Source organism: Piliocolobus tephrosceles, chromosome 3 (genome assembly GCF_002776525.5).
Source record: "Piliocolobus tephrosceles isolate RC106 chromosome 3, ASM277652v3, whole genome shotgun sequence".
Taxonomy (NCBI): Eukaryota; Metazoa; Chordata; class Mammalia; order Primates; family Cercopithecidae; genus Piliocolobus; species Piliocolobus tephrosceles.
In genome coordinates this window covers 85,690,743-85,710,433 of record NC_045436.1, presented here as the reverse complement: position 1 = coordinate 85,710,433, position 19,691 = coordinate 85,690,743, and the positions used below count along the sequence as shown (strand labels likewise).

At 38.5% G+C, this 19,691-nt stretch overlaps 1 protein-coding gene across 1 annotated transcript in view; it reads right to left on the bottom strand.

The window, feature by feature from the left end:
- Positions 1-3,351: 3,351 nt before the first annotated feature.
- GSTCD (glutathione S-transferase C-terminal domain containing) overlaps positions 3,352-19,691 on the bottom strand; it is a 131,832-nt gene continuing 115,492 nt past the window's right edge. Inside the window, exons 9-12 of the mRNA XM_023220143.1 lie at positions 15,919-16,052; positions 13,142-13,172; positions 8,898-8,967; positions 3,352-5,582 (exon numbers count right to left, since the gene is read on the bottom strand). Of these exons, the coding sequence (XP_023075911.1) occupies positions 5,446-5,582; positions 8,898-8,967; positions 13,142-13,172; positions 15,919-16,052 (372 nt within the window). The 3' untranslated portion in view covers positions 3,352-5,445. The remainder of the gene's footprint in view (positions 5,583-8,897; positions 8,968-13,141; positions 13,173-15,918; positions 16,053-19,691) is intronic.

Here is a 19,691-nt window from a genome sequence, read left to right as displayed (position 1 = left end):
CACACTATATAAGCTAAACATGCCACTTAGTAGCCATCTTGGTTATCAGACTGAAACACAGTATATATAGGGTTCAGTACCATTCAAGGATTCAGGCATCTATTAGAGGTCTTGGAACATATCTTCTGCTGATAAGGTGGGGACAACCATAGCTAGAAATGCCTGTAGCACATGCCTTCCTTCTCTTTGATGTATTAGAGAGAATGCCCTACACCAAGTCAATGGCATGTAAGAACTCTATTTCCAAACTGGAATATGCAATGGTCTTTTACTTTTATCTTTCCCCTCATCCTCTCCTTCCCTTTCTTCCTTCAACTACATTGTGGGTGGCATGTCATATTATTACATAAAGCTATATATTCCCACCCCATTAATATCAGGAGGCACTATATAACTCACTTTAGCCAACAAAATAAGTAATGTGTATCACATCTGAGCTGAATCTTCAATAACTAGCTGGTAGTTTGCCATGCCAATTTTTCCCTTGCCAGGAGACCAGCTATGTTCCTAGTAGAGGCTAACTAGTCAGGCTAAGTCATGGTATGATGATAATGTGAAGTAGTCATAGCCATTTGGACAGATATGTGGTATGAGTGAAAAATACATCCTTCTTGGGTAAAGACATAGAGATTTTGTTATCATAGTTTATCCCAACCAGTCCTGATCGGATGGCTAAATAGCCTGAATTTGAATATTAGTTCTACCAATTACTGGCTGAGTTCAAATTCAGGTCTGCATTTATTGTGTAAACTTAGCCTCAGTTCCTGTAAAATAGGATTGCTAATGATGTCTAGCTCATAGGGTCATTACGGGGAAAAAATCACTTAAAAGACTAAATGAGTTATTTGTAAAGGGTTTAGAATAGTGCCCAGCAAATATTAAGTACTGTATGAATGTCGGTCAAATAAATCTGAGTGGGTCAGGTGAGGTGGCTAATGCTTGTAATCCCAGCACTTTGGGAGGCCAAGGTGGGAGGATTGCCTGAGCCCAGGAGTTCAAGACCAGTGTGGGCAACATGGTGAGACTCCTATCTCTATAAAATGAAAAATGAATAAAAACAAATGTGTGTGTATATGTATGTGTGTTGTCTATAAAAAAAAGTCTAAAGGCATATAACAAAGTATTAACATCGTGAATTTAAGAATTTTCTTCTTTTTGTTTAGCCACATCTTCTTTTCTACAATAAATATGTATTTCTTTGTAATTAAAAATGTGTATTTGGCCAGTTACAGTGGCTCACACCTGTAATCCCAGCACATTGAGAGGCTGAGGTGGGCGGATTTCTTGAGCCCAGGTGTTTGAAACCAGCCTGGGCAACATGATGAAACATCATCTCTACAAAAAAGTACAAAAATTAGCTGGACATGGTGGCATGTGCCTGTAGTCCCTGCTACTCTGGAGGCTGAGGTGGGAGGATTGCTTGAGCTCAGCGAGGTGGAGGCTGCAGTAAGCCATGTTCACCTGGGTGACAGAGTGAGACCCTGTCTCAAAAAGAAAAAAATGTATTAAAAAATTCCAAACTACTTTTGTATTCTTTTAAAAAATTATAATTTAAAAATTATCACTTTATTATAATTTCATTATATCACTTTACAGAAACATCTCTAATTTTCATCATGAAAGTCAGTAGAAAAACAGGTTTCAGTATGTGAAAGCTCTATTAATAGCAATTTTCTTGAAGCATGGAATGGGCAAATCCTGTAGCCAAAATCTGTAGAATGAAACTAAATGTTTAATTAGTGTTATTTACATATTATCTTGCATATGTGCCCTGAAAATGTTTTGATATCTAATATGACCGAAATGTGTCTCCCAAGATAAGATAAAGAAGTTTAGCCATTAATAATTATATCCCTGTTTTTGAGTCAGGCTCAAAAGTCAAGGAAAGATGAGCTGTGGTTTCTAATATTATTACAGCCTTGGGAGAGACAGATCAGTGAGCAGTAGCCTTCCTTTTGATGGAAAAAGGCGAGGGGAAGATCAGGTCACTTGTTGGGCTTTTATCATTGCAACAATCTTCCTGCTCCCTGCATCCAACTCTTTTAATTCTGGCTGGGAAGAAACATTGGCAAGGATTTAAATAGAAAAACAATGCCTGAAGAGCAATCACAATATCCATATCTTTTACTAGCCACAGCCATCACAACTGGAGAATGCCACACCAAGAACAAGGGTGGGAGAGCAATGGGGTCCCCTTTCTATTTTTCTGAGACAGGGTCTCACTCTGTCACCCAGACTAGAGTGCAGTGGCACGATCTCAGCTCACCACAACTTCCGCCTCCCAGGTTTAAGCGATTCTCCCGCCTTAGCCTCCCTAGTAGCTGGGATTACAGGCATATGCAACCACCACCAGGCTTATTTTTGTATTTTTAGTAGAGACAGGGTTTCACCATGTTGGTCAGGCTAGTCTCAAACTCCTGACCTCAAGTGATCCACTTGCCTCAGCATCCCAAATTGATGAGACTACAGGCATGAGCTACCACGCCCGGCTCCCCTTTCATTTTTCTTCTCCATACTTATCAGATAGGCTTTTTGTTTTGGTGGTGGGGGTGGGGTGTACCTTGAGTCACCTCGGGAGGACTGAGAAGACTAGTCTGGATGGTAGACATTTTATAACAGATACCTAATTCCAGGGAGGTCAAGTCTCAGAGCGGAAGGATGAATGACATTAAGCTAGTGGGAGGGGTAAAAGGAGGTTATTCTAAGTACAGGGAACACCATATAAGCAGCTCAGGGTAATAACATCAAAAAAATAAAATCATAATAAATAAAATAAATCCTCTACACAGAAAATTACAAAATATTTCTGAGTAATTAGAGGAGAACTAAACATATGCAAAGATATCTTCATAGATTTTAAGATTCAGTCTTGTTAAGACATTCATTTTCCTCAAGTTAATCTGAAGAGAACAGGCAATACCAAAAATTCCAACAAGCTTTTTGGTAAAATTTAAAAAAGAAATTGATAAGCCAATTCTATGATTTATCTGTGGATACAGTGGATCCAGAACAGCCAAAATAATCTAGAGAATGAAAAATAAAATTGGGAGACAAACTACCTGATTTCCAGATAAAGCTACAGCAATCAAAACAAACAGATGAATGGAAGACTAGAGAATTCAGAAATAGAACCATACATACAGATCAACTGAGTTTCAACTGAGGTGCCAAGGCGGTTCAATGAAGAGAGGAAGGGATTTTTATTTAATGATGTTGAAACAACTATATATTCCTCAAAACCTACCTACCTTTATATGTGAGTTTGATTTGAGATTGATCATAGACCTAAACGTAATAAGCTAGGACCATAAAGTTTCTACAAAGACAATCTTAGGAGAAATCTTTCTAATGTCAGAGTTGGTAAAATTTATTAGAAAAGACACAGAAAATATTAATTATTAAAGTAAAAGGGTAAATTACATCTTCATCACAATTAAAACATTCATTATGAAAATAAGTAGGTAAGCCACAGACTTGAAAAAATATTCTCAATGTGTTTACCTGACAATATTTAATGGGAATATTCTATATCTGATTTCAGTGATGGTTGCATGTGTATATACAGTTGTCAAAACATCTCAAATGAATATTTAAAAATCTGTTATTGTATTGTATATAAATTAAACCTCAATTAAAAGAAGAAAGTCCAGAATAAAAGAGCATGTTGTTATCTATAGGCACAAATGACTAAAATACTCAGGGCTAATGGTTAATTCTTTTCAAAAATTTTATCCCAGAAAACACAATTCCAATATGTCTCCCACCCCAACCCATACTGCCCTGTAAAATATTCCTATATTTTAATCCATAGTGATGATCAATCAAAGTGCTTTCTCCTTGTGATACATGTTATACAGGGGTTGAAAACATTAAAATAAATCTCATATGGAATAAACTGAGACATGTAAAAGTTAAAGAATTAGCAGCATTGAGAGAGGATGCATCATTTGTCTTTTAAAATGTTGGCTGGCAGAAAAAGAATTTAGTTAGAACTATTCAAATAAGCTTCCATATTCTGCACTCCTCACACCACTAATAAGTTTTACCCAGAAATATACCAATAAAAATGATTGATATCTGAGTAACAGATTCTGTGACAACACATTGTAGTATTACATAAAGAACTTGGCCAGCTGCGGGGGCTCACGCCTATAATCCCAGCACTTTGGGAGGTTGAGGCGGGTAGATCACGAGAGGTTGGGAGTTTGAGACCAGTCTGGCCAACGTGGAGAAACCCCATCTCTACTGAAATTACAAAAAAAATTAGCCGGGCATGGTGGCGGGTGCCTATAATCTCAGCTACTGGGGAGGCTGAGGCAGGAGAATGCAGAGGTTGTAGTGAGCCAAGATCGTGCCATTGCACTCCAGCCTGCGCAACAAGAGCGAAACTTTGTCTCAAAAAAAAAGAAAAAAAAAAGCTTAACTAATTCTTTAATCTTTTTCTTCTAGATGATTTACTTCCATAGGCAAAACATTATGTCTTTTGCAACTCATCTTTGAATTGCAAAGAATCTAGGCCAAGGTCCTGAAAATACTGGACCCTCAAATTCCACATTCTCATAATAGGAAATTTATTGCAATTATTTAATAATTTGAACCAGTGATGGTCTCATTTGGTAATTTATGGGAAATTCATTCATTCATTCATTCATTCATTCATTCATTCATTCATTCATCGTGAGTCTGGGTCTCGCTTTGTCACCCAGGCAGGAGTGCTGTGGTGCTATCATGGCTCATTGCAGCCTTGACCTCCTGGGCTCAAATGATCCTCCCACCTCATTTTTTTGATTTTTTTGTAGCACAGGCTGGTCTCAATATCCTGGGCTCAAATGATCCTCCTACCTTGGCCTCTCAAAGTGCTGGGATTATAGGCATGAGCCACCATGCCTGGCAGAAATATATTTAAAAGGAGTATATTAAATGCTATACAAGTTCAACTAACCTCAGCTTAAAAATAACTATAATTACCTGACTAGATTTTTTTAAAGTGATAGAAAAAGTACAATTGTTAAAAATATATTTAAAAAAACTCTACTGAGTCTACTTTCAGTCCCCATGTGAATATCTAAGTAAGTATAAAATAAAGGCTGTAAGTGCGCTGTTTTGAATTAAACATCACATTGGCAAGATCAGAAGAGCTTGTGAAGTGAGAAGGAAATTGTTATTCCTGTGATGGAACCTCCACTGGTATTATTCTTTTGGCAGCCGAGATTTCAGGGGATTCTCACTATGAAAACCAGCAGTCCTTTAATCATACATTGTAAGAGCATTTGTGATGCTTTGCACGGAGCCTTTCTTCCAAGATTTTCCTATTGGTTTCCTTCCTGAGCACAATAGGTTCAAGATGGCTAATGCTGTTTCCTAGTTATGCCAAGAACCTCCTGAATGCCATTGGGCATCCAACGTGAAGACGGATGGCAAAATATCAAATGTGAATGTCTCATTTTAAATGGGGACTCCCACAATCATGTTATTTTTGGGAGAGCAGCTCTCTGGCTCCATGGATATCACTTGAACGGAGTAGCCACATTCTTCTGCAGCTCTTGCTCGATCCAGATCCACCAAGCACATGCACTGTTTTCCTGAAATACAGTCAGATGGTATCATGAGACACCCTTTCACTAGCAGGACAATTTCAGTTTGTTTAAGGGAATTTATATAGTGACAAAATCTGCAGGTACTATGGAGCATGCTTTGTACCCTTAAGTCTTGTTTAGTTTCTTTCAATCTAATTCTTGATCAGTGTGGAAAGACGATGGTGACAAAAACATGGCACTTCATATATTTGCCTCTGCTAATAATTTAAAGAATGTTAACCTTTTCAAATGTATTTATAAGCAAATCTCAAATTAGAGCCTCAGACTGTATTTCCTACTTTGGTTAAAAATACATTTAAAGACCTTTTCTCTGCTTTCCCTGTAAAACTACATTATCTGTAAATTGTGGGAAAAAAAATTGCCTTTAAGAATATTTAAAATAACATGCTGATTAAGGGGTGTTAGCTTTTACAGCTGAAGTTTTTTAGGGCTATAAAGAAGTGAGAAATGAAAAATATTTGAGAACATTCTCAATTACATGCCTTTTATTTCAGGTGGAAATGTAATGTTGAGTGTAGTATACTTTTAATTTTCCGAGCTCCTGTACCTCTATAAAATAGTGGTATTGTACTTCCTTTACAATCTTTGGAAGACAAAAGAGGAAACTTGACTGGCAAGAAAAGCAGTTAATTTGTTTTCCTTTGGCAAACATAAACTTCAAAAGTATCTTGGGAAAAATGATTTGGGGCTGAATATATTCAAAGCCATGATTTACTTTTATACTTTCAATTGCTCTAAATTCAATATATAAGCTTCTTCATCCTCCTGGAAAAAGATCACTGACTATGCAGAACTTCATTCGATTTTTCCTAAACAATTATAATAATGTGTCAACACTGAATGACAGTGGAAACTGATAAATTAAACAACTTCAGAAATGAAGACAGATCACCAAAATAGGAAAGTTCTGTGAACAACAGAATCCTCACAGAAAAAAACAGTGGAAGGTGAAATCAGTAGGTAAGAATTAGCAATGAGAGACTCACACTTAAAATGCTTATTTTGTACATTTTCCTTAAAAGGGCCCATTCCACAAAGAATAAACTGTGTTAGAAATGATATAAAAAGAGATGTCTAGAATTCCATTTAGGCAAAATCATCCCTTCTTCATTAACAGCCTTATGGCTGACATTCCTTTTTTTCCCTTAAAATATTGTCTTTCCTTTAAGACGTCTGTAAATGTTTCTCCCATCTACTTTTTAGATTAAAATGAAACACACTCTGTCAGAATGGGATGCTCTACATTCCTTAAGTACCCACCCGGGGTTTACATTGCAGCTCATTTACCCTTGGCTTTGATCCCAGTCCAGTTAATTTTTCCTTTTCCATTATGTAGAAGAATTTCATGTTTTCACATGTTGAAGTGTCTCTACAACTAAAATTTAACTGCTGGTAGTCTACCTTTATGGGCCTGGGGAGTTTCCTAAAAATGTTCGCTGAACACAGGAATGGCCTGTATAAAGCAGAGGTGTAGACGTGACAGCTTTCTCTCAATGTGATTTCCCCTGTTCTTCCCATTGCCAAATGCCCCCGCCCCCCGCCACTCTAGCAACTTCCCTGCCAGCTACTCCCCTTTAGTTTGATACCTAAAACACACATCTACCATATACCCATCCATCCACCACACTAATTATGTCTTCATTGGATTGCTATCATTTGACTGTATTCTCTGGAAAGCATGTGTTGGAAATTGAATCCCCAATGCAATAGTGTTAGGAAGTGGGGCCTAATGTGAGGTGATTAGGCCAAGAGGGTGGAGTGAATGAATTAATACCATTATCATGGTAGTGGGTTCATTATCTAGAGTGTGAGCTCCTTATAAAAGGACAAGTTCAGCCTTCTCTTGCTCTCTCTCTCTCGCCATGTGATGCCTTTCATCATGTTATGATGCAGGAAGAAGACCCTCACCAGATGCCAGCCCCTTGATCTTGGACTTCCTAGCCTCCAGAAATGTGAGTAAAATAAAAATCTGTTCATTATAAATTACCCAGTCTATGGTACTGTGTTATAGCAGTGCAAAACAGACTAAGACATGGGTCTAGTGAATGGAGTCTCATCAAATGTATGTTCGATTAACTCAAAGTGTTGGAGATGGGAAAAGGAGGAGCAAGAAGGAAAGGCATTGAAAGACAGAGGTTGCAGGCAGGAGAGAATGAGTTCTTTCCAAATGTTTACGCTGCAGACAGTGAGAAAGAGAAGGAATCACTTACTCCTTCAGTCTCAGGTCTCAGGTCACCAAGTGTGAGCATCTTGCTATGCTGCCTTTGATTTTAGAGTTTAAAGATAACTATTTTTCATACAACTTGGTCTCTGAATGTCAGCTAACAGCTTCATCTGGTGCTCAGCCAAAGAAACAACAATCTGTCTTCTATTATATCATGGAGGAAAAGGGGCTACATTGGAAATTTAGAGAAAAAATATAATGATGTCCAATGTTGGGCTTCTCTGAATATTTTTAAGATTAGTTTTGGCTGAACCCACTTATCTTAAACTCTGATGTGACACCAGTATGCTGGGAAGTAGTAACTAAAGTGGACAAAAACTTCATGCCCAGAATCAAATAATTTGGGTTCATAGTATAGCTCCATCATCTACCAGATGAAGGACCCCAGGCAAGCTTTTGTCTCAGTTTTCTTATCATTAAAATGTAAATAATAGTACTACCCCATATGTATATTTGTAAGAATTTACCGAGATAACAGGCGAGAGCATTTAGCTCAGTGCTTAAATGTATAACTATTAACTGCTATTATTCTTTTAAACGTGATTTCTTTTTCTAAAGTGAAGTCTTCAATAAATCAATTACTTATTAAACTTGAAATGTTTCTGTGGTCTGCCAACTTACGTAATGTTTAATATTGTCAAACAAATTGGTCTATGATAAATTATACACAAGTATCCTTTTTACTGAGAAAAACATTATCATCCTGTGTATACATTTTATAATGCATCAATTTTGTTTATATAGTTGACTTTTTAATCTTTATTATTTTCTTTCATGGTTTTTGATAGATCTTGCAGTTTGTTCATAACAATAAGAGATTTAATGTAAGAATGCTACTCAATGTACAAACATTCAAAATACATTTAAAAGTATTAAAGTTAACCAAAATAGGATAAAGTGTTATAGTTACAATACCCTTTTCAATATGAATTAAGTTTTTTGGGGAAGAACATATTTAGTTTCTCATTGAAAAATAGACTTCATGTTGCTAAATTTTTCCCATACAGACTTGGTCCAATCATTCCCAGTCATATTGTGCATAATACACTCAACAGCTGCTCTGTGAAAACACATACCTATGAGCCTTCGTTGGGGTGGGAGCTGGACAGCTGTCTGGTCTGCAAATCTGCACAGAATCATGTGTTCCTAAAAGAAAAAGCAATAGAATGTGGGTTTATTTTTATCTTCTGCTTCAAAGTTATAAAAACAACCACCAAAAAAAAAAAAAAAAACCTCATTTTTCTGGAGTTCAACATTGTTTAATTGAATAAAGTACTGCACAAATAGTATTTTTGAAAAAAGTAAACTTTCAGAAGATGCTACTTAATAATTTCTTCCCTTCAAGTACACTGTATTTTTTTGTTTTGTTTTGAGAGAGTCTCACCGTCGCCCAGGCTAGAGTGCAGTGGTGTGATCTCGGCTCACTGCAACCTTTGCCTACCAGACTCCCAGTGGTTCTCATGCCTCAGCCTCCGTGTAGTTGGGACTATAGGCACATGGCACCGCATCTGGCTAATTTTTTGTATTTTTTTTTTTTTTTTTTTTAGTAGAGACGGGGTTTCACCATGTTGGCCAGGCTGGTCTGGAACTCCTGGCCTCAGGTGATCTGCCTGCCTTGGCCTTCCAAAGTCCTGTAATTAACAGGCATGAGCCACCATGCCCAGCCGGCCCAGATGTAGTTCTTAAGAATAGAGGCACAGAAAATTCTCAGCGTTATTTTGCCCAGTTGCTTTTAGCTGAAATATGAAAATAGGGTTACATTTTGCTATTATAATGTGTTAAATTAAAAGACTAAAAATTCACTTATATTTTTCTTTTATAAAATTTATTTGAAACTCTGGAATGTGGTTCCAGGCAGTCTTGCTAAGTGTAAGTGGCTTTTCTTTTCTGTTTTTTTTTTTTTTTGACATGGAGTTTTGCTCTGTTGCCCAGGCTTGAGTGCAGTGGTACAATCTTGGCTCACTGCAACCTCCGTCTCCTGGATTCAAGCAATTCTCCTGCCCCAACCTCCTGAATAGCTGGCACTATAGGTGCATGCCACCATGTTGGCTAATTTTTGTATTTACTTTTTTTTTTTAGTAGAGACAGGGTTTCATCATGTTGGCCAGGCTGGTTTCGAACTCCTGACCTTGTGATCTGCCCGCCTTGGCCTCCCAAAATGCTGGGATTACAGGCATGAGGCACTGCGCCTGGCCTGCTAAGTGGCTTTTCATTCTATCAGAGGAAAAGGAAGCAATGCAGATCACTGTGTGGCTTCTGTAGTTTTCTGGGATATCCAGCAGGGTGGTAGCTAGTTCTTGACTTGTCCTGACTCTTCCTTTCACTCAGTCCTTTTAGAGGAGAGAAGCCTGAATCTCTTTCTCTGACTCCAAAAGGCTGCAGAAGTGTATCCCTTTCTGCTTTAAGACAAACTGTAAAGACAACCTGAGGTAAGCACCTGATTATTACTTCTGCTTAACAATCTTAGGAAAGAGTGCATTAATGAAAAAAGAAAAGAAGGCTTTAAAATCAGAGTTGATGATTTTGCACAGTACTCTTAAATCTGCATGTAGCCAAAAGTGAGTGATTAGGCAGAGTCGAAATGAAGCAATGATCCCACGACAACTGTTCATTCAGAACAGCTGTTGTTTCTAAGTGTGTACATAATCTCACCTGTCAGCTTAGCAAACAGGTTAAACTCAGATTCATCATTTGTTCCTTTAGTATTCTGTACATTAAATTTGAAGCCTCCATTTTTAATAAGTGAAATGACTGTGGCAATGTTGGTTTTTTAAAAGGGATATCTTTTAAAAGGGATAATTAAAAAAAATGCTAACTATAAAATTTCATGACAGTGGGTGAGAAACTAATAAAATGGTTTCAATTAATAACTTTAACTCCCCACAAACTAACAGGCATCAATGAAGGGAGAGAAGGATAATTTAGAATTACATGACTTGAAGAAACAGTGTGCACTTTGTCCTCATGATGTTTGCAAATTAAGATTCATTTTATATAACGGTAATGTCAAGGCAATTGCAATCTCAGATAAGATTCAGTTCTCTTGTACTGATAAGTCTCACCATATTTTAGTGGAATTATTTGTGTGTATGTTCTCTTTGGTCAAAATCAAGTTCTGAAAGAGCAAGGCACATGGTAGGTACTCAGTAAAGGTTGCTGTCTAAATTGAACTGTAGAGAAAAACACTTCCTAAGTGAGTCTCAAGGTACTTTGGCACAAAGTTCTGAGGCCTTCAAAAGGCCAAGCAGCTTTTGGGAGTGTTGGAGAAAGAGAAGATAAAGGTTATGACTGGTGTACTGGGGAGTTTCTGCTTTCTGAAAGACTCTGTGTGCCCCGTCCCTACTGTAGAAATTTTACATTCTTTTCTAGTCAGGAGACCATGGGCAGCCTATCTCTTCACCACCCTTGATTTTTTCCATACATCCTCTTGTTGTTTGGTTTAACTAGCATCACTCAAGAAGGGATTAGAAACAGGGGTCTAGTTTTTGTTTTCCCAAGTTCTTTTTTCTTTTCTTTCCTTTTCCTTTCTTTTCCTCTCCTCTTCCCTCTCCTATCCTCTCCTCTCCTCTCCTTTCTTGAGACAGAGTGTCACTCTGTCACCCGGGCTGGAGTGGGAGTACAATGGCACAATCTCAGCTCACTGCAACCTCTGCCTCCTGGTCTCAAGCAATTCTCGTGCCTCAGTCTCCTGAGTAGATGAGATTACAGGTGTGTGTCACCACGCCCAGCTAATTTTTGTATTTTTAGTAGAGACGGGGTTTCACCATGTTGGTCAGGCTGGTCCTGAATTCTGTTCTCAAGTGATTCGCCTGCCTTGGCCTCCCAAAGTGCTGGGATTACAGGCATGAGCCACTGCACCTGGCCTGTTTTCCCAATTTATTTTCTACTTTATTGGCATAGCCTTGTGAGAGAAAGGTGAGATGTTCTGAATGCTATGCAAATAAAGTTTCTTGGGTCCTAATGTTTCCTCCAAAATCATATATTTCCTAAAATATGTAAACTTTTAATCTAGTAGGTGAAGGCCAGCAATGTTGTGGTTTTGGCTGAAAGCATGAACACTAAAGGTTCTCCCCCTCCATATCTGTGCATATTTGTACAGGGTGCGTGGTTGGTAGGAAGGGAGATAGGTGTGAGTAGCACGTAAGGTGGTAAGAGACAGAGGTGGAAGTGGGCATTTGAGTTATAAAGCAGGAATGAAGGAGATACAGCTGCTGAGGTGGTAACAATGAACATTTTTAGGTCACTATACCTCACTATATGTCAACTATTTGATGGAAGAGAAAGTAAAAGTCCTAAAATATAGGGGCTGGTATGTAAAATGAGTCTATGTTTTTAGTGAGTCCGTGCAAAAAGTGGCATTAACTAAGAATCCAAATGAATTTATCAACTTCTAATGGAATTATTTATATATTTTTCTCAAATATTATCATTTCTTAAATTGTATTATATCATGCTATTGACCAGTTAATTGGATACTGGTGATGTTTAGGAAGCTAGAAACTGTTTTGATCAGATTGGTGACTAAAAACTGTATGTGTTCTGACTACTTTTGGAAGACAATTCTCTGTGGGTCTCTTGTGTTTCTTCATGGTTTACAAGCAGACTGTCGTTGTTCCAGAACAGTAGTCAGCAAGGTTTGGCCCACAGGCCAAGTCTAGCCTATGACCAGTTATTGTGTGGCTTATGAGTTAAGAAAGTTTTTATATTTTTAAAGAGTTGTAAACCAAGAACAACAAAAACAATAAGAATGTCAAGGACAATGAAGAGGAATACTTGGAGATTTGTTGTGGCCAGCATAGTCTAAAATATTTACTATCTGACCTTTTACAAAAGAATTTTCCTCTGTTATAGATTATCTTTTCAAGCACGTTTGCAGAGTAAACAGCCTTGGAAAATATATAGTATCTCCCCCTGGAATAAAGGGCAGGTGTTACCTGGCCCATTTGCTTCTGTCCTGTGGGAATTGGGTGGCAGAGAGTCAGTGTGAAAACAGTGGTATTGTGGCTACCACTACTGCCATGAGCAACAAACTGTCTTTTGTCTCTGACTTAGGGGTCTCATATCTTCTGCCAGCATCCACTGGCAGGCTAACTTGTTAGACTGCGAGTAGAGTTAAAATCTCAGACCCTTCACAAATCTTGTTACCTACTTGAAGAGTTAATCTGGATTTGCAAAAGAAAGAGAAAAAGAAACCCATATTAGACATTCATGAGTTATTCAATTATAACTATAGATTATTTACTCCACTAGAAATATGAGAGGGAAAAATATAAAGGATAAAAAGTGTATTAGGATGACATCTAGATCTTTTTAAGGTTACCTTGTATGATAAAGTTTTCTTGAATTGCTCACTGAAATAGAAAAAAAAAAAAGAATTAGTCATCATTCTAAATATTAAGAGTAAAATAATCTTGAAGAAACTAAATTATATAAATAGGCTTTGTATAAAGTATAAAATGCTATATACTGGTATATATACTTTATACTTTGTATAAAGTATAAAATGCTATATACTGGTATATATGGTAAAGTAAAAACTATGCCAGTTTGAAATGCTTTTATAAAAAGATAGAAAAGTATATCATCAATATGTTATTAATTTTAAGAAATCTATTCCACAGATTGTTTACAATGTTAGAGAAGCACTTTTTTTGTCTCTACCCCTCATGGGAACACTAAGATCCAGGTGTTTTAACATGTGGGTTTTACTGTTATTCAGATGTGGCACAGGCAACTGATCAGGAGAGGACTGCCATTGAAAAGATATTTTATTACTCACAGTTTCCCAAGAAGAGGGGGCACGCCATGTGATGAAGGGCCACATGGGGAAACACCAGTATAGGTCAGGAGGCAGAAGTTTCCATGGGAAGAAAACGGTGAGGTAAGCAGGTTTGAGAGTGCCTAGTTTGAACAATATCAGTGAACTGAGGCATAGCGCTGTTCCTACTTGTTTGATATTTGGCCCTAGGGTAGTAGGGCAGGGGGATAGTGGTCTGGAAGTAGTAAGAGTTACAAAGAAACTTCTTAAAGAGATCAGTTCAAAGGACAAGGGACAACAAATGTCAGTAAATCTACATAGGTGTGAAAAAGACGGGAAGCGGTAGTAACATACTGTAAAGGTCACCAAACGTTGAGGCCAAGCCCAGGCACTGTGGTGACCTGGCCAGATGTGTGTGCACTCAAGGTGGTGCTGACATGCCAGCCCCCACCCCCACCTCAGCTGCCTCTGGACTTTGGGCACTGATGAGCATGAGAGGGAGGCCAAGGGGGGACTGAGGGCAGCTTGACATGGGCCTGTAGGCACCCCTTGGCACAAACAGCCTGGGTGCCCATGGATGGTAGGTTGATGGCAACAGGAGACAGACAGGCTCCTAGGTAGAAAGGGGCAGGTCCCTGGTGAAGCCCCACCATCAATCGAGGAATGGCCCGAAGCCTGGGGCCCAGGCTGCCAGCTCTGTGGACCAAAGTGAGAACTTACAGTGCTTTTTTTAGGTCCACCTGTGGCCACCCATGGCCAAATCAGCACGCACTTCCTTCCCTCTGGAGTCCATAAAAACCCCAGACTCTGCCAGACTTGGGCAGACAATGGATGACCTGCCTGCAGAAAGAAGCTACCCACTCTGGATCTCTTCTCTGCTGAGGGTTGCAGGGATGGGAGGGGATGGGAGGGGATGGGATGGGGAGATGAGATGACCTGCCTGCAGACAGCAGCTACCCACTGTGGGTCTCCTTCCATCTGAGAGCTGAGTAGACATTGGGATGATCTGCCTATGGAGACAAGCTACCCTCTGTGGGTCTCCTCTCGGCTGAGAGCTGAGCAGACATTGGGATGACTGTCTGTGGAGAGGAGCTACCCACTTTGTATCTCCTGAGAGCTGTACTGTTGCTCAATAAAGCACCTTTGCCTTGCTCATCCTCCAATTGTGTACCTCATTCTTCCTGAATTTGGGACAAGAACTCAGGAACTGCCAAATGGCAGGACTAAGAGTTGTAACACAAACAGGGCTGACATGCCCCCCCAAATATACCCACTCGCCATGTTGCAAGCATGAGGAGAGAAGAGAGGAGAGAAGAGATGCGGCCCTTCGGGGAACCCAGACATAGGAGCTCCCTGAGCCAGGGCTGTGACACCCTCTGAGGGGCTCTGTGGCTCCTGGCGTTTCCAAGCTTCTGGTTGCCACCATGTTCCCTAGTGCTCACAGTGGAAGCTGCTTGCAGTACACCTGGTCCAGCTGCAGCCTTGCAGGGAGCCAGCACCCAAGCTGGTGCCTGGAGATGCCTGCCCCACAGTAGCCAGCATGCCTGGCTGTGTGAAGTGGCCAGACCCTGTGCTTGCTCATTCATGTACCCCTCACGACTCTGTACCTGACTCACCCTTGGCAGGTGTGGGATCTGGGCTGGTAGTGCAAGCCAAGAGCAGCCTTCCAGGCTGAGTGAGCGGAATGAGCCCAGTAGGCCCAAGCAAAACTCAGGCAAAGGCATCACCAACCACAGAGGTTCCAGCTGGCAAAGCGACGCCCCAAGAATCCTGTGACATTACTACCATTATTAGCAACAGTTCATGTGTATTGAGTACTTATTATTGCCACTTCTAAAGGCTTTACACATATTAAATTTTCACAAAAATTTTGAGGTAGTTATTATCATAACCCTCATTTTGTAGATGAGAAAACTAAGGCAAAAAGAGTTTAAGTAATTTGCCTTATAAAATGATAAGGAGCTAGTATTTTCCCCCAGGCACTATACTTCCAGGTCCTAAACACTTTACTGTACTTGACTGCCTCTCATAGATATTACGATTATAGTTTTAAATTTATTCAGAAATACAGAGAGAAGTGCTAAAGCCGATAGACTTCTAGTTGCCTGACTCCTGGATAGCCTTGCTTCTAAATTTCAGCAAAAACTGGATCCAGGGGAAAAATCAGGGACAAACATAAAGGAGTTCTTCTCTTCCTTATATAATTTATAAACAATATTTGGCATTGTGGAAAGAGGAAATGAGCTCAAAATGAAGTCATTGCAACTTTATATCAAACAAGTTTTGTGTCCTGGCTTATACCCATGTTGGTGTCTTAGGTAGAACACTAAATTTCTCACCTTTTTGGAAAATTAAACTTTGAGGTGTTCTGAATGAAACCATAACAGCAAGGGCATGTGACGAAGGAAGCCCGTGTTTTGATACAGTGCTCAATCACCATGTCTGTTGCGACTCCACAAGCATGCAATGCTACCTAGAAAATAAAACCAGGCCTTAGCACTAAGTTCCCTCTTAACTCACAGTGCAATTTTCATGCCTTTTAAATAGTTATCATTTGGCCAGACCAAAGGACTACTTAGCTACACATATAAATTAATTACGAAAACTAAGCAAGTTTGAAAGGTTACACATGGAATATTGCAAATAAAGCACAACGGAAAATCTGATGCAATTTTAGTGTGGAAAAATTAACACAAGTGGATATCTAAACTATAGCATCGTTCCAGGAACACTGGATTCGAAATGAGAATTTCGAGTCTATTACTCTGGTTGGCTGTGTAACCCTGAGCCACTTAAAATTTAGCTTCTTTGGGCCTTAATCTCTTCAACTATAAATGATAGTTAACAATACTGACATATCACAATGCTGTTGTAAAAATTAAATAAAAATGTATTTGAAAACACTTCCTCAAATGCCACACTAATATAATCTAATCGGGGCTGTATTAAAACTAATTGAGTCATATCATGTCGTGCCTTTTAAGATGTTTTCACATAATAACAATCCTTAGCATTGAATGATGAGTTACAGGAACTATTTTCAATGAGTTTATTTTAAAAGGATTGAATGAAATTATGAATTAGAATAATGAGTGGGGCTTTTATAACTCATAAAAATAACTCAAAATGATTTTTAAGTGTTTTTAAAACACATATCATTAAGTATATCTATACTTACTACAATCTTACTACAAATGAGATAATTATGAAAATTCTTAGGCCAAATAAAGCCTAAATAGGACTCCGAATGAAAATCAGATGTAGGGATTCTAAAAGACGAATAACCTTTACTGGATTTTGGCAAAACAAACAAACAACACTAATACCAAAAAATCCTCACATCTCCATTTCATTCTGAACAGACATAAATTATAATCTTCCCTCACCAAACTCAGGGTAGGAAGGGGCTCTTAGGGTAAAGAGGAGATTTTCTGTAAATTTTAGAAAGTAACTTTTTTTTTTTTTTGGAGACAGAGTTTTGCTCTTGTTGCCCAGGCTGGAGTGCGATGGCACAATCTCGGCTCACCGCAACCTCTGCCTCCTGGGTTCAAGCGATTCTTCTGCCTCAGCCTCCCAAGTAGCTGGGATTGCAGCATGTGCCACCACGCCTGGCTAATTTTGTATTTTTAGTAGAGATGGGGTTCCACCATGTTGGTCAGGCTGGTCTTGAACTCCCGACCTCAGCCTCCCAAAGTGCTGGGATTACAGCGTGAGCCACCGCGCCCAGCGAACGTAAAATATTGTAAGCCAGATGCCTCTTTTGAACTGGAAAGCTAAAAACAATACTCTATCAGGAAGATGAAAGCAAGATCTTTGTTCTTTTTTATTTATCTATTTATTTATTTATTTATTATTATACTTTAAGTTCTAGGGTACGTGTGCACAACGTACAGGTTTGTTACATATGTATACATGTGCCATGTTGGTGTGCTGCACCTGTTGATCTCTGTTCTTAATTGTCCTCCTGAATTCCTCCTCCTCCTTCTAGACTTACATGAGCCACAAAGAAGTCAACAATCTCCATGTTACTGTCATCCCACCTTTCCTGTTTCACTCTGAAAACAGCCTAGGAAGGCTGGTATCCAGTAAAGGCAGCAACAACTACAGGGAATTGGGAAAGTAAATAACCTTGATTTCTCATATGCTCCTTTTAGTCAGCTTTTCAGAGTAAAAAACAGGCTAATCCTTATTTTCATGTCTAGTTGGAGAAAAATTTCATAGTAAAAATTATAGACACATCTTCCCCTGGAGGGAAAGCAAACTGACATTTACTGAGTGTTTATGTGCTGGCACTATGCTATGTGGGGTGATGGCACTCAGAACTATGCTCACAACATCCCTGAAAGACTTTATTATCTCCAATTTAGATGTGAGGAAATGAAGTCTTGGGAAATTAAGAACTTGCCCACAACAAAACAGCTACTGAGGGGCAGGAGACTGACCTCAAAGCCTGACCCCATGCATCAGACAGCTTCTCTACAAAACCCTGTTCAGGCTCTAAGCAAAAAAGAGTTTAGACAATTTACTTTTATAAGTCTCTCTTTACTTAGGTTCACATTCCTTTCACTATATGCAAAAAAGTGATTTTATTTCATTCATTTAAAGAAAATAAGTAACTTGAATAACTATTTACACAATAGTTTATAGATAATGTAGTAATTGTCTACTAATAAAAGGTTTTACTGCATCACATACTTCTAGTTTTCACTGTTATCAAATGAAACTCAGAAATAACAGGCAAATAATGAAGAGAGATATAGACCAATAAAACCATTTGATATGGAAATTTATCATACAATAAAGGTGGTATTTCAAACCAGAGAGAAAAGATGGACTTTTTAATAAGTAATGTTTGGTTAACCAGATAGCCATATAAAAAACTAAAACTTAGATCTTTTCCTCTCATCACAAATGAGAAATACATTTTGAATGCATTAGAGATTTAAAATGCAATAAATATGAGTAAATTCCTGCACAACCAAGGGGAATGGGATGTAATTCCTAACTAAGCTAAAAAGCTACGTGCAATAAGGGGTAAGGTTAATAAATCTGACAAAATAAAATTTATTTTTATTTATTTATTTTTGAGATGCAGTTTTGCTCTTGTCACCCAGGCTGGAGTGCAATGGTGTGATCTCGACTCCCTGCAACCTCTGCCTCCCGAGTTCAAGCAATTCTCCTGCCTCAGCCTCCCAAGTAGCTGGGATTACAGGTGGCTGCCACCACACCCAGCTAATTTTTGTATTTTTAGTAGAGACTGGCAGAAAACCAAACCATAAGTAAAAAGACAAATGACAAAGTAGGGAAAAGACAGACAACTTACAATACAAACAAAAGATTTATATCCTTAATATATAACAAACTTCTAAAAAGAAAGAAAAAGCCCAATAAAGTGAGAGTAAAATGAGCAAGAGATGTGAACACACAAACAAAAACAAGCAAATAGTCCTTAAACAAAAACTGGTCAATATTGCTCCAAGTAAGAGAAATAACTTAAGTTTTTTTTTAACAAAGAGCCAAAATTTAAACTCAATCTGTCTGACTTCAAATCAAACTTCTTTTTTTAGTTCTCTATGCTCTATTTACTCTTTTCTTTAGATATGGGAAGTAAACAGGAAGTCACTGACTGGACTTCTAGACCTCGCTCCCACATTAACTTGCTAGGTGACTCTTATTTTCTCGTAGCCTCAAATTCTCCACCTGTAAAAGGGGAAGGTTGAACTGAATGATCTCTAAACTTGCCCCAGCCCAATCATTATCTCTGGCGTTGCTTTTCGAAGAAGGATTCTTAACTATAGATACCTTAGACAGAGAAGCAGGCTAGTCCCACCTGTGTACTCTTGTTCCCCTCTTTTAAAACTTTCATACAACAATATTATAGGTAATCAGCTTTAAAATTCAAATAATGCTAAAAGGTAAGCAATTATATTAAAAGCCCCTTTTTTGTACATACTGCCACACCCCTGAAAGAAAATCTGTGTACCAAAGTCAATGCTGTTCAATTCATTGGTTTACTTCCTGAAAATCTGTTTTTCTATATGATGAATGTATATTGATATCTCTTGATCTCATATAAATATGAGACATTATTTATTATCTTTCTACTAGGAGA